The 14,104-nt window shown below is 47.7% G+C and overlaps 1 protein-coding gene across 5 annotated transcripts in view; it reads left to right on the forward strand.

Annotated features, from left to right (window-relative positions):
* The window catches only part of DMRT1 (doublesex and mab-3 related transcription factor 1), a 113,521-nt gene that overhangs the window by 98,344 nt on the left and 1,073 nt on the right, over positions 1–14,104 (forward strand). For 4 of the 5 annotated variants that reach the window (XM_025423408.3, XM_025423409.3, XM_025423405.3 and 1 more), the window contains one exon: positions 14,054–14,104. This exon is cut by the window's right edge. Coding sequence is in view for 4 of the 5 variants with exons in the window: in XM_025423409.3 (XP_025279194.1) it covers positions 14,054–14,104 (51 nt within the window). In the remaining variant the exon portion in view is untranslated. Of the gene's footprint in view, positions 1–6,953; positions 8,262–14,053 lie in introns of those variants that run through there. The other variant, XM_049092425.1, reaches the window with a different exon arrangement.

Here is a 14,104-nt window from a genome sequence, read left to right on the forward strand (position 1 = left end):
CCCATGCTAGCAAGAGTTGAGGGAAAGCTGCATTTTCACGTGCATCTGTTAGCAAACCATGCAGCCCAGTGTGGCGGCTCAGAGGGCGACATGTAATACAGTCTGAGATGCAGGCTTTCTTTGAAATGCCCCTTTGCAGCGTCACCCCAGAAAAACACCAGCAAGTGTATATAAGGAAACTGCAGCATTTGTACAAAACATGACTGTCAATAGAGAAATTAACTGATAAACTGTAGTCCATCCAAACTGTAGGATAGTAGCCGCAGTGAAAGAAACTAAAGTGGGGGCCCCTGGGTGGCTCACTGGTTGAGCATCTGCCTTTGGCTCAGTGTGTGAACCTGGGGTCCTGGGATCAAGTCCCACATCGGGCCCCCTACAGGGAGCCTGCTTCTCCCTCTGCCTCTGTCTCTGCCTCTCTATCTCTCATGAATAAATCAATAAAATCTTAAAAATAAATAAATAAATAAAGCCAGGGGCGCCTGGGTGGCTCAGTCGGTTGAGCATCTGACTCTTGATTTCGTCTCAGGTCCTCATCTCAGGGTGGTGAGATCGAGCCCCTCATTGGACTCCTGGGCATGGAACCTGCTAAGATTCCCTCTCTCCCTCCCCCTCTGTTCCTCCCCACCTTCTTGTCAAAAAAAAAAAAAAATAGCTTCATGATGCCTCGTTCATTCTCTGTCTTTGAGAAATTAGCTGTTTCATATATAAATGGAATGAGTGACCGTTTCTCCTGCCACTGCCAAAGTTCCCTGCCTCCCACCTATGACAACAGGGAGGTTTATATGTGGATTCTCCTCTTTTTGCCTTCAGGATGCTGAACCTTTCTTGAGGACTCAGGTTCATTGTCACATCTATCAGTGTGCTCTGGCTCGCCTGGCCCCTTACCCTTTCCTGGACGTGGGCTGGCAGCCTTCCTTTTGCCCCTTCCTTACAGCTGCCCCTCGGCTGTTGTTCTTGTGCACACTCGTCTCCTGTGCTGGTCATGATTGGTTGGGGTCCAGGAAACAGATCAGCTGGCTTTGACCAGCGAGCTATTCATTCTCTCGTTCATCAACTACTACTTGTTGAGGGCTTACCAGAGGTAAGGCTTTTAACTGGTGGCCACCGAAAGGCCCCAGAGACAAATATTACATGGATCCTGTACCCTGTTTTTTGTTTGTTTGTTTGTTTTTTGTTTTTTTTTTAGTAAACTCCATGCCCAGTGCAGAGCCCAACGTGGTACTCAAACCCATGACCGTGAGATCAGGACTTGAGCTGAGATCAAGTCAGATGCTGAGTCACCCAGGAGCCCTCTACCCTGTTCTGTGGGGAGAGTTGATAGGTCAATGATGGCAGGAGGAAGGGACAGGAGGGTGGAAGTTACAGTACCACAGGTACAGGCAGGGGCACCAGGGTGGCTCAGTGGTTGAGCTGGGTTTGACCTGTGGAGATTGGGGGCCAGTGGGACCAGCACAAGCTCATATCAAAGGCAGGATCTGTGCTGGGGTAGAGAGTGGATTGAGTCTGGTACATGGTTCAAGAGCAGGGGAGATGTGGGAAATCAGGTTGCTCCTCAGAGTCCAGGCCAGGCCAGCAAGTTTGGACTTTTCCAGATGCCACGAGAGGTGTTGATTGAGGAAAAGAGACAGGCCTCTAGAAGTACCGTGGCCATCCAGGAGAAAGTGCATAGAGAGAGAGGACAACCAGATGCTAGCAGATTAGGTACAAGGGAATGAGGGGTGGGATGCAGTCTGGGGTGTGGAGGGATAGGGGCTGGAAAGGAGAGCTCTGTGGGCTTCACGTGAGCAGGACTTCTTGCCAGTGCTCGGAGGTGGGAGGGACGTGATGGGAGGAATTTCCTAAGAGAATCCTGAGGCTTGGAGCTTGAAGGGAGTGTGCTCAGGACCCAAGAGAAGAGGATTGGGTTTACTCTGCAGGGAAAGGTAATGGGTTTAATTTTAAACACAGGGAATTTGGGGCACCTGGATGGCTCAGTGGTTGAGCATCTGCCTTTGGCTCAGGTCATGATCCTGGGGTCCTGGGATCGAGTCCCACATCGGGCTCCCTGCAGGGAGCCTGCTTCTCACTCTGCCTGTGTCTCTGCCTCTCTCTCTGTCTCTCTCATGAATAAATATATAAAATCTTAAAAAATAATAACAAAAATAAACACAGTGAGTTTATAGTCCAAGAAGCTCAGCCAGATGGGAGATGTCCAGCAGGTACCAAAATACAGAAGTAGTTCTCTGTGAGAAATCAGGGCAAGAGCTATAAATTGTGAAGGAGTCATTTGCAAGAAGATGATAAAGCTTGTGTGACAAGGGGTGACGAGTCATGCGGTTTGGAGGAAGTCTAGGGTAGAGGCTAGAGAAGCGATGGATGGGGGCAAAAGCCAGGAGAGCCACAGTAGAAGGTAGAGGGAAGAGGCAAGGTCACAAGTCCAGTGCTCCCGAGGGGAGGAGGGAAGACGAGGGCAACTGGGGCTGTGATTAGCACGTCATGGGTGACCTGGGGAAGACTTGCCTGGGAATAAGACAGCCACCAGCTTGTCGGGCAGAACCCAGCAAGTGGGCGGTGAGGCCAACCCTTGAGTTAAATTTGGTGGTCATACAGTGGAGACAGAGCAGTAAGCATTAAGAAGTGTGGGGAGAAATCGAGGGAAGAGATTAATCCCACGGGCGCCTGGGTGGCTCAGTCTGACTTGGTTTCAGCTCAGGTCGTGGTCCCAGGGTCCTGAGATCAAGCCCCATGTCGGGCTCCCTGCTCCGTGGGGAGCCTGCTTCTCCCTCTCCCTCTGCCCCTCCCACTCGTGCTTGCTCTTTCTCTAGAATAAGTAAATCTAGGGATTTATTCTATAGTGGCTCAGTGTTTGAGCACCTACCTTTGGCTCAGGTTGTGATCCCAGGGTCCTGGGATCAATTCTCACATCAGGCTCCCCGCAGGGAGCCTGCTTCTCCCTCTGCCTGTGTCTCTGCCTCTCTCTATGTCTGTGTCTCTCATGAATAAATAAATAAATCTTTAAAACAAATAAAAATAAAATAAGTAAATCTATTTTTTTTAAAAAAGACCAAATACTCATTAGGATGACTATTATTTAAAAAAAAAAATAGTGTTAACAAGGATGCGGAGAAATTGGAACCCCTGTGTGTCGCTGGTAGGGATGCTGCTGTGTGAAACATTCTCTTAGTTCCTGAAAAAAAACTAAATCTAGAATTACTCTATAATCCAGCAATCCCACTTCTGGGGATGTGCTCCAAAGAACTGCCATATGGTCTTGAATAACAGATATTGGAACACCACCGATCACACCAGCATTATTCACAGTAGCCAGAGGCAGACACTGCCCACCTACTCATGGATAGATGAATGGATAGTCTAAGTGTGGTGTCTACACACAGTGGGACATTCTTCAGCCTTCAAAGGGAAGGAAATCCTGTCACAAGCTACAGCATGGATGGACCTTGAGGACGATGTGTACTACAATAAGCCAGTCACAAAATGACAAACACTGGGTGACTGTACTTATGTGAGATTCCTGGAGTTGTCGCACCCACAGAGACAGGATGTAGAAGGTTGGTTCCCAGGGGCTGAGGGAGGAAGGAAAGGACAGTTCTTGTTTGGTGGGAATGGGAAGATGAAAACGTTCTGGAGATGGCAGGTGCATGACAGTGTCTAGACCTAATACACACACCCCCCCGAAATGTATGCTTAAAAATGGTTAAAATGATCTGTTTTGTGTCATGTGTGTTTTACCACAATAAGAAAAATTTAAAAACTAAACTAAAGTCCTTTTTTCAAAGATTTTATTTATTTTTCATGAGAAAAACAGAGAGGCTGAGACACAGGCAGAGGAAGAAGCAGGCTCTTCACAGGGAGCCTGATGCGGGACTCGATCCTAGGACTCCAGGATCACGCCCTGAGCCGAAGGCAGATGCTCAACCACTGAGCCACCCAGGTGCCCCAAGAAAATGAAAATCCTGAAAGAGAAACTAATCTGTTGATCAGAGGAAGAAAGAGCGAAGTAAAAATTTGTCTCACGTGCTGGCAAATACCTGCCAGTATCAGTTTTCGTCACATCAGAGCGGGGCTCAGTGACCAGCACCTGCCTTGCCTGTGGGGGAGCTTCTCACCCAAAGAGGCTGGAGGGGGTCATTCTGCGGAGCCCTAAGCACCAGCCACCATTAACTTTGGCTTCAGACAGGCTGCAGTTGAGGAGAGAAAGGAAATTTTTCTGGAAGGCAAACCAAAATACTTGTCCAAACGTGAGCTCTTCGCTCTTCAAACAGTGCAAAAGTAGCACAGTGGCCTGGAGGGAAGAAGGTGCATTCCCTGAAAGCCTCAATCAGCCACAGATGAACCAGACACACAGAAAAGGGTCGAAGTCCTTTCTTGGGGGCTAATTGAAAAGATGATGCTTTACATAAAAAATATTTCAGAGATATATATATACTGATTTTTTTGGGAGGGGAGGTCTTAGGCACCCTGTAGAAATTGTCTTTTGGAAAAAAAAAAACGGATACGTTGTGCTCTTATTTTGTTATTTCTCTTCATTCTTAACGTGAACCATTTCGAAACAGCGTATTCTTATTCTTGTAACCTGAACTTACCTTATCCGTCGATGATGGCCGTGATGTATTTAGGTGGTGAAATAGCTTGTGTGGCTGTGAGTAGGCATGTACCCTCCTGTCTGGAAATGCCTAGAATTTCCTATCCTGACTGATTTCATCTGGTGTATGTTTTATTTAGATGTGTCCTGGCGTCTGCTTCCTTATTCTGAACCAGAGGAAAATATTAATAATTACTAGTCTTAGATTTCCTGTAACGCTAGCTAGAAAGGAGAACGAAAAGTTGGCATAGCATGATAGCCAGTACTGGGAGTTTTGTATTTGCTTTTTTGAAAGAAGACTTGAGTCCCCGGGTGGTAAAGATAAAATAATATACCCGACAACATTCTCTACTCTGCTTCTAGCGTATCCTTTGGGGGCACAGTGTTTACTTTTAAATTACAAGCTGCAGATTGTATGCAAGTTCTATTGGAGAAGTGGCTCGCCAACTTTTTCCCTTATCCATTTCAGCGGCAAAGTCTCAGGCTACTTCTAAATGAGAAACTGCTTTAAAACCACACGGCTAACACTGCGTATCCTAAACGTTTTGTGAAACCGCGTGTTTTAGGGAAGATGATAGAATTCCAGGGTGAAAGGCAGCCCACTGGCTGGTGGATTGGTCGAGAATCGAGCTCGTTCTGGGTGCTGGGTTCGTAGGCGGCGCTCCCTGTTCTTGTGACCTGCCCTCCTGGCTGTGGGGTTGCCTCCAAAACTTGTATCCTTTTTCTTAGCCTTCACCAGAAGCCCCTCCAGGTTGACATTTCCATCACTCTCTCTCTCTCTCTCTCTCCCCCCCCCCCCCTTTAAGGCTGAAACCTCTGTAACCCTTCCTGCTTCTCAGCGAGAAGCGCAGGACTACTTGCAATCTGTCTCTCATTGCAGGATATCGGACAGAGCCAGGCCAGTTCTCCAGTGTGTTCTCCAGAGTGGCAGATGCCACGTACAGCCTGCTTTGTGGGTGTGATTCCTCCTGTTTTCTCAGATCCCGGGATCAAATGGGAAATCTACTCCAGAGATGACCGTTGAGCCTCATTTGCCCTGGTCTGCTTTACTTTCTGTGGTTCTGTCCCATACGTGTTTACACCATTGGCCGCTGCAGCCGCACGTGGGACCACCCCATTGTGGTGCTGCTCCTGGACCTGAGGCATTCCAGAGTCCCCCAGGAACACGGTCCCATGTGCTCACCAGGAGCCAGGCTCCTTGGCCGTGGCCCAGGCCGAGATCGCGGTTCCACTGTGCGTCCCAGCGGGTGTTGGATGTGGCTTTTTCTCTGCCTCCGTGGCCAGGCTTTGCTTGGAGTCTGTGCAGGAAAGACACAGGTGGAATTCAGTAGAGCCCGTGCACTTCGTAGTCCTCCCAACTCCTGCTGGCGTGCGGGCGAGCCCTGTCCTGTGGTCACGGCACATCTTACGAGACTAAATCCCGTGGTCTTTCCCCCACACGCGCATCCATTGTGAAGCACCCACTGTGTGCACTGCACCCGGCCAATATACGGTAGACGTTCTTGGCCTGATTTCCCAGATGTTTGTCTTCCACCTTGTAGACTGACTTCCTGTTTCTGCCACGAGGCTCTGATGGCTCGGCTGGTTCAGCCGTGGCTTTGGGCTGTTGGCCCAGCCTCGGGAAGTGTTACATGTAACTCGGGCGCCAAGCATGATGCTGTAGAAAGCACAAACTGACGGGCTCAGCTTTCAACTTGGGATTTGTTTTAACTGTCAGTCTCTGGGTGTGGAAAGAAGGACAAATGAAGTAGGTGTCCCTTTGCCCTGAATGTCAGAATTGAGCCTCTTCTGAGAACATGCAGGGACGTTTGAGCTGTGTTGTCACTTAATTCTTTTTTTGTTTGTTCCTTTCTCAACCAGTGTTAATACAAATCTGGCTAATTTCTTGGTGCTATGGTAGACTCACTCTCCCTGCTGCTGCTGCTTTTGCACAAGTTTGCAGACTCAGTGGGGGTGCGGGGGTCATGATGACCAACCAGTACGTAGAGTCTTCATGGTGGCAAACTCTTTTGTCATCTACCTTCTCAGTCCTCAAAGCAGCTTCACAAGACATAATTATTGTCCTCCTTTTACAGTTAAAGAGACTCCAGTGTTGATTGAGGTGCTGCTGTCTGATGTCAGAGCCCACAGTTTCTGGGAACTGGCCACTGAGGGCTGTGGGGAGGAGGCCGGGGCCTGGGAGGTGGTGCAAGGGATTGGGCTCAGCGCTGAGGAGCTGCCGTAGCTGGGCCCCACATGTGGTCACCAAACCATGACGCTTGATATGACTTTCATGGGGGCCTTTCAGCGGCATCAGGCTTTATGGGGCCCGCCTCACCGTTTTGTGTAGAACCATCTTTCCTAAGTGCTCGACCTTGTCCCCATTTTACAGACATGGAAACTGAGGCACGGAGAGGGTGTGGAACTGACCAAACAAAGCCTACCCAGCTGGCCCTGGCTCTGTCCTGTCGCATTCTGACCAAGGGTCAGCTTCTGCTACCCCTGCAAGCCTCCATTCTCAGGGCTCCGGGTACCCAGTGGCTGTAGATCAAGAACTGGTGAGACCCCCTCCTTCTTTTGGAGCATTGACACCTCCGCCCCTTCCTTCCCAGAGTTCCCACCTTTTGGGACAAATTTAAGCTCCAACAGAAGAGATCTTCCTGCTTCCGGATACCACTGTCTGAAGGGATGGTTTGCTTGATCACTAGATGATAACACTGTTTTTTTGTATGGTTTATAAAGCACGTCCACCGACGTTCTGCTGTTTGATTTTGATTTGACACCAGCCATCCTGTTACACACCCCGTCCCCCCGCCCCCAAGATGAAAAAAAGCAGAGCTTTTATCACAAGGGACCTATTGTCCAAGGGAGGAATTTGTGATGCCCCGGCTGTGCCATAGGCCCAGTGAGGTACGAGTGTGTTCCTCATTCCCAGGAGGGCACATGTATGTGTGAGCAGACCCCGTACTAAATCCTTATTGAATTCCTGTACCTTCAAAAGCCAGGATCTTCTAACTTTAAGACATTGAGACAGACTGCAGACAAACAGAATAAGGAAGCTAATTACTGGTACTAATTATCACGGTGGCCTGTGGTTAGCCTCGTGTCACAGTGGGGAAACCAAAGCCAAGCATGCTCATCCCATCCCTCAGGTTGTATAGGGGATTTCCTCTATATAAGGCAGCTTTGTGTCTAGTTCGCTGGAGGGCCACGTAGAGCAGAGTCGGCCATCGTGAGGATTTATCTCAGGATGCTGTTACCTGAGAGAATTAAAAGTCACACCGCGTATAGGCTTTAAGACTGAGTATATTTTGTTAAAGCACAGGGAGGAAATGTGAGTGTTTGGATTGTGCGTATCACCACATGCTGCCTCTCTGCGTGAGTGAGACAAGTCCGCCGGGCCAGTCATGATGAGTTAACCCCTCCTGTGCACCTGCTCACTTCAGAGATTATCCAGGAGTGAAGGGGTTGCTGAGAGAAGTCTCCCCGGCTGATGGTGACAGTGTGGGGTCAGGGAGCCACCACAGCTGCTGCTGCTGCTGGGCAGGAGGCTGGAGGGGGGCTGAGCAGGAGGCCCTCAGAGGTGCTGAGCACCTGTCAGGACAGCACATGGCTTATTCTTGACACTCCAGTCGATTTTATAACTGTCCCCCATAAGAAGTAATTAAGGAGCCTCCATGCCATGGTCCAGGAGTGTGTGTCATGCAGGGGGCAGGCTGGGGGCTCAGATGATTCTGCCCGGGTCCTAGGTTTGGGGGGAAGTCTGAAGGGCGTCCCTTCTCACTTGTCCTTTTTTGTGCATTACATTAAAACAGTCAAAAATATGTTCTTGCCTTTGTGTTGACCTGTGTCAGGGAGCGGGTGTGGTGTGTCACCCCGTATTTCCTGGAGCAGCAGGGGAGCTGGCTGGTGTGCAGCCACAGCCAGGCCCGGCCAGGCGCCCATGTCGTCCGCCTCCCAGGCCGCAGACCTCTCCAGCAGGCTCCTGCGGGGTGCTCGACGGGCTTCTGCTCATTTTGAGGACGAAAGCGTTGTCCTGGTGTAATTTGTGAGTTGCGTATCCACGTCGTACACGGAATTGAGAGGGAGAGAGGTACTGTGTTTGTTACTAGCGCACAAAAAGCGTACTTTTCTCTCAGGAGCTCACTTAGTTTCTGGAAGTGGCCGTTGCCGGTGCTTGCACAGCTCGTGGTGGCCGAGTGGGGGGAGAGGCACTGCGAGCCTGCTCCCCACCACAGGGACCCTCATTTACCGGCCCGGCCACTTCCCTCCAGCACATGCAGAGCCCGGCGCTGGCCCCTCTCAGAATGGGTGTTAGATTTTCCAGCTGCCCGTGAAGATGTGTTTTCAAGGAGAGCGTAATCCTCACCAGCCCTTGCTTTGTCACTACCCTTTCATTACCCGTACATGGAAACAAAAAACAAAAAAACAAAACCCAAAAAACATACATTTAATTGTTTCAAAGATTTTATATATTTTATATAATATATATTATATATATATACACACACACATACATACATAATTTTTAAGCAAATATATAGTAAATGCAGGGAGATGAATAAAGGGCTATTTTTTTCAGCTTGTGGCTTCTAATTACATCAGTTACAGCTTAGCCCTGCTCTTAACTAGAGTGCAGGCATGAACTGGAAAAGAATGAGCTAATCCGTGATAGATGGGGTTGAATAAAGATCTCCATTCATATCTTTACCTTTTATCCCTTGTTCCGAGTGCCAAGAATTAATGCTGTTTGAAAGTACAAACTGAACCTGCCAAGCTTCGGACGGCTCCGATAATCCTAATTATTTTAGATGTTAGTGAGAAGGGCAGCAGTTCTGCTCTGGAAAAGAATCCCATTGTGAAACATTAAATGTCTGCTAAGTGGTGTTGATTGGACGTGATTTTATTTCCAAACAAGACAGTTACCACGAAGCGGAAAAAGTTGTCGTTTGAGAAATTTTCATTCGCTTTTCGGCAGACTCGGAGGCCTGCAAAGTCGGGAAACCCGCGGCCAGCACTCGAGTTTTCCCGTCCACGTCTAGGTGCGGAGCTGCGCGCAACTGCAGAATGCCCCCTGCGTTCTTATATTTGTGAATGGTTTCTTAGTGGGCGTCTAACAGTATTTAACATGGAGAGGAAGAGAATTTTTCTCAAGCATGAATATCCTGTTTTCTCACATCACTGGAGGAGAATGATTTGTTCCAGGCCACTGACTTCCAACACATCATTCAAGTTAAAAGTCAGGGGTCTTGGCAATGTCGAAAGATTTAGCAGTTAGAGTGGTTTTTGTTTTGTTTTTTAGCGAGGTGGGTTTCGGGGAGGTGGGGCCAGTAAGATGGTTAGATAGTATCGCTGGAACCATCTTTTAAAAAAATCCGCCCCCCAGCACTGGTAAGAGTGATTATGTGTAAGGTTTTTTTGTTTGTTTTTAAATACTAGTAGAAGAAAAGCCCCTTTAGCTTCTGTAGACAAATCGGCTACTTGAGAAAAAACGAACTGGGCTTGCTGGTTCCATCTGGGTTCAGCCTCAGAGGAGGTTTGCCTACTTCTCTCTTTTAAAAAAAAAAAAAAAAAAGATTTTTTATTTATTTATTCATGAGAGACACAGAGAGAGGCAGAGACACAGGCAGAGGGAGAAGCAGGCTCCCTATGAGGAGCCCGATGCAGGACTCGATCCCAGGACCCCAGGATCAGGCCCTGAGCCGAAGGCAGTTGCTCAACCACTGAGCCAGCTAGGCACCCTTCAAGGGTCACATTTTTCTGTTTCGTACTTTTTAGTCTCTACTTCAGCCTCCAGAAGTCAGTCATTTCTGCCATTTCTGTAAATGCCAGGAGCCTGCCTGAGGTGGAGCGAGGGCAGATTCCTGACTGGTTTATTGCCTATGAATGACCCTCCCTCCATCCGTCCCCCCCCCCCCAGCAGAGCACTAAGATCTTCAAGGATGCAAACAATTGTATGTTGAGCATCTCTGGGCCAATTTTTCTTTCTTTCTTGGCGCTTATTCCCCAAAGTGGAATTACCAAGTCAGAGAGGGATGGACGGTTTTTACCGTTCTTAATACACGTCACTAGATTGTGGTCCAGAAAGACTGATTTCTAGTGCTACTAGCAGTGTACCTTTTCCTACAGTCCCACTGACTATGACAGGGCATTAGCATTTTTACAAAATAATTAGGAGGAACATAGCCTTGTGTCAGGCTCATTGGAATCCACCTGAAAAGCAGAAAGGATAATTCTGACTTTTGAATGTTTAATTGATATCAAATGATTTACCGTGATCAATGATTACTCTTCCCCCAACAAAAAATTTTTTTAATGTTTTATTTATTTATGATAGTCACACACAGACAGAGAGAGAGAGAGGCAGAGACACAGGCAGAGGGAGAAGCAGGCTCCATGTACCGGGAGCCCGACGTGGGATTCGATCCCGGGTCTCCAGGATCGCGCCCAGGGCCAAAGGCAGGCGCCAAACCGCTGCGCCACCCAGGGATCCCCCAACAAAATTTAATGAAGCTGCATTAAAACGGATAGGGTACCTTTAAGGGTGGCTGTAAAATAGATCTGAACACGGAGGCGATGTTTACTGTAACTACTATAGGGGGAGGGCACACAAACCGAGTTCAACAAACACCGTCCCTAACTTCAGCAGCTCACTTTTTGAAGGTGATGCTAACTAAGCCTTGAACAAAAGTAAAAACAACATAGATGTAGATGTACGTTTGAGTGGAGAGACACTGAAAAATACTGGCATTTGCCAAAACAGGCCGAGTTTATGTATTTGCATCCTCTCCAGAGCGCTGTCACGCGTGAAGGAAGCAGGGGACCTCTCTCTGTCACTGTGTGTGTCTGTGTACCTCGAGTCTCAGGAACACTTTCCAAGAAAACACCCACAAGGCAAACTGAGGCCAAATCAGCTATTATTTTAATCTGAATTGCATTACCTCCCCTGTTGTCTTCCTTTTGCAGAATTCCTGCCTCTACTGTGTTGGGTCACAGGTCAGCTAAATGGGAGTGGGGGGTGCTTATGGCCGAGGGTAAGGAGGGGGGGCATCCCTTAGGTCCCGTGAAGGCAGGAGGCAGGCCTGGGGCTCAGCACACATCAGGGAGCACTCACCCACTCCCGCCTCGCTGCTGCATTAGTCTGACATGGGTCACTTATTTGCCTCCTTGAACTCAGGTACTAGGAAGGTTCCATAGCCAGTGACTACATGTGACATGTGGTGGCCAAGGGTGGGACGGTACAAGGTGGATGAGGCTGAGGGTCAAGGGTCTGGCTGACCAGTGCCACATGCCCCACAGGGTCCCCTGTGTCAATTGGGGAGAATAATTCTGTCAGTAGATGGTTGGAGGATTGCATACTTCAGCCAGGGAGTGTTGCCTACCAGAAGTAGGCGGTAAATGTTCTTCCCTCCTGTCCCCATGGTTTCTAGACAGAGGAACTTCTGTCACTGGTGTGAGGTGGGGTAGGGGCCAGTGAACAGAGTAACTCATGGACTCTCCCCATTGGCTCTTCGGTGGCTCTCCAGCTCTGTCTGGTGAAACCCATCTTGTCCTCCAAGATGGCAGAGCGTTGGGATGTTCCTTTGTATCTCCAACATCCTATGCATGTAGCACAACTCATAAATCATCTTGGATTTGCAAGGAATTTGGAATCCATATAACAATTCCAATTTAGCCTTTATGAACTGCAATAAAATGAAGGCTTCAGATGCCATGGGTTGCCAGGTTTTTGGGTGGGTTTTTTTTTTTTTTGGTTGCTGTTATGTATTTATACACGCACGTATACACCTTCTGGCATCTGTTAAGTACTATTTAACAGCGTTCTACTTTAAAAAAATTTCTTTAAAAAAAGCTCTCACACTTGACTCTTGCTTTTTCTTTAAGTTACTAAACAAATAGTATCCGTATCAAAGGTAATTGCTGGTCAGGAAATTGCCTGAATTGTTGTTTCTCAGATTTACTGACTTCTAAGTTTGCAGGTCATGCCTTTCCTTATTTGAAGAGGTGTGTGAGGTGGCCCTACAGAACTCTCCGTCCCTCTGTCTGTCCCATCCCTAGATCATATTAGAAGAACGAGGCTTTCGGAGATAATTCGGTCCAGTGGCGTGGTTCAGGGTCCGCCGCTTAAATCCCAGCTCTGTCCTCTTAGTTCTGCGCGGTTCCACTGGCTGCAGCAAAACCTTTTCCAAACCCATAACAAGCGTAAATAGTGTTCTCTTGTAAAAAGGTCTCTTTTCAGCACGGTAATATACCTTATTAAATCCCAAACATAATAAGTATTGATGGCAAACACATCAGGACCCGGTGCAGCTTCTACTATGATTTAGTTCTCTACAAATGACTTCAGCACTCAGCTCCCGGTGCATTTTGCTAATTACATCATAGATTTCCCTATTGATGAACACAAGCTGAATTAACACAGGAGCACTAATGTACCCTTTCACCATTATTGTTGTACAAGAAGCCGTGGCAGATGCTGGCAGTTAGTTACACAAACATTAGTATTAACGATTGGCCATTTGGAATTGGTGACAAACTACTGCCCAGCAGAATCCTGAGGCTGAAACCAATCAGGAAGTTAATGAGGAGAGAAATTGCCACTGCAGCTTCCCCTTAATTACATTCACACTAGGCAGGAAGGGAGTTCTGGGGGTGGATCTGAACTCGGCTAAGGTTAAGAAGGTCAGAGACTCTTTTGCTTAAATTTTGTATCTACTGTGGCTTGTAAGGTTGCAAAAATTGTTCAGCACATTAGCATCCTTCATCTTTTCATGTCAGGGTCCTGGTGGAGTTTTACGTTCACAGATTGGCTTTTAAAAATCTTTACCTGACTTCTGTTCTAGTGAAGGTATTCCTTTCACTTTTTACATTTTTAAGAAAGTTTGCCTCCCGTTTACTGCTTCTTAGCCCTCAAAAGTTAGGTAAAGAGCAAGTGTTTGTCCCTGTTTGTCAAAGAGAAGTAACAGGGATATTATTATTAAGTTACCACGTTCACTTGCTATCTGTTGAAAAACTTAGGGTTACCTATCAAATAGTAGAAACACATGGGGTGGAGTCTTGCTTGGGGTAATTTGTCAGATGGATCATTTGACAAGACAAGTTCTATTAGCATCCTTTACATAAAGGGGAGGGGTTCAGTGAAGGGTGGAAATAGTTTTCCCCAAGGAAGGGGAGGGAGGGAGCTCACGGGGTTGTTTTTTTTTTTTTCCTCTTTTCTTTATGCACATAAACCCAGAACTCTGCTACCTAACTTTCCCTTTCAACTTAGACAACTGAATAGATAGATATTGTGCAGAAATGCCGCTTTTTATTCTAAAGAAGCACTGGGGATTTTAATGAGTGCCTAGAAAGACACTTTTAACTCCGAATAGAAATGCCGAGCGCCTCTATCTTTGTTGGAACCTAATTGAATACTGAATGTAGAAAGACTAGCCACTTTTAACATCCTCTTCTCCCCCCCCCCCCCCCCCCCCGTCTCTCCCCACGCCCCAGTTTTCTCGCCGCCCAGCAGTCAAGATTCTGGCTTGGTTTCCCTCTCCAGCA

This window comes from Canis lupus, chromosome 1, assembly GCF_003254725.2.
Source record: "Canis lupus dingo isolate Sandy chromosome 1, ASM325472v2, whole genome shotgun sequence".
NCBI lineage: Eukaryota > Metazoa > Chordata > Mammalia > Carnivora > Canidae > Canis > Canis lupus.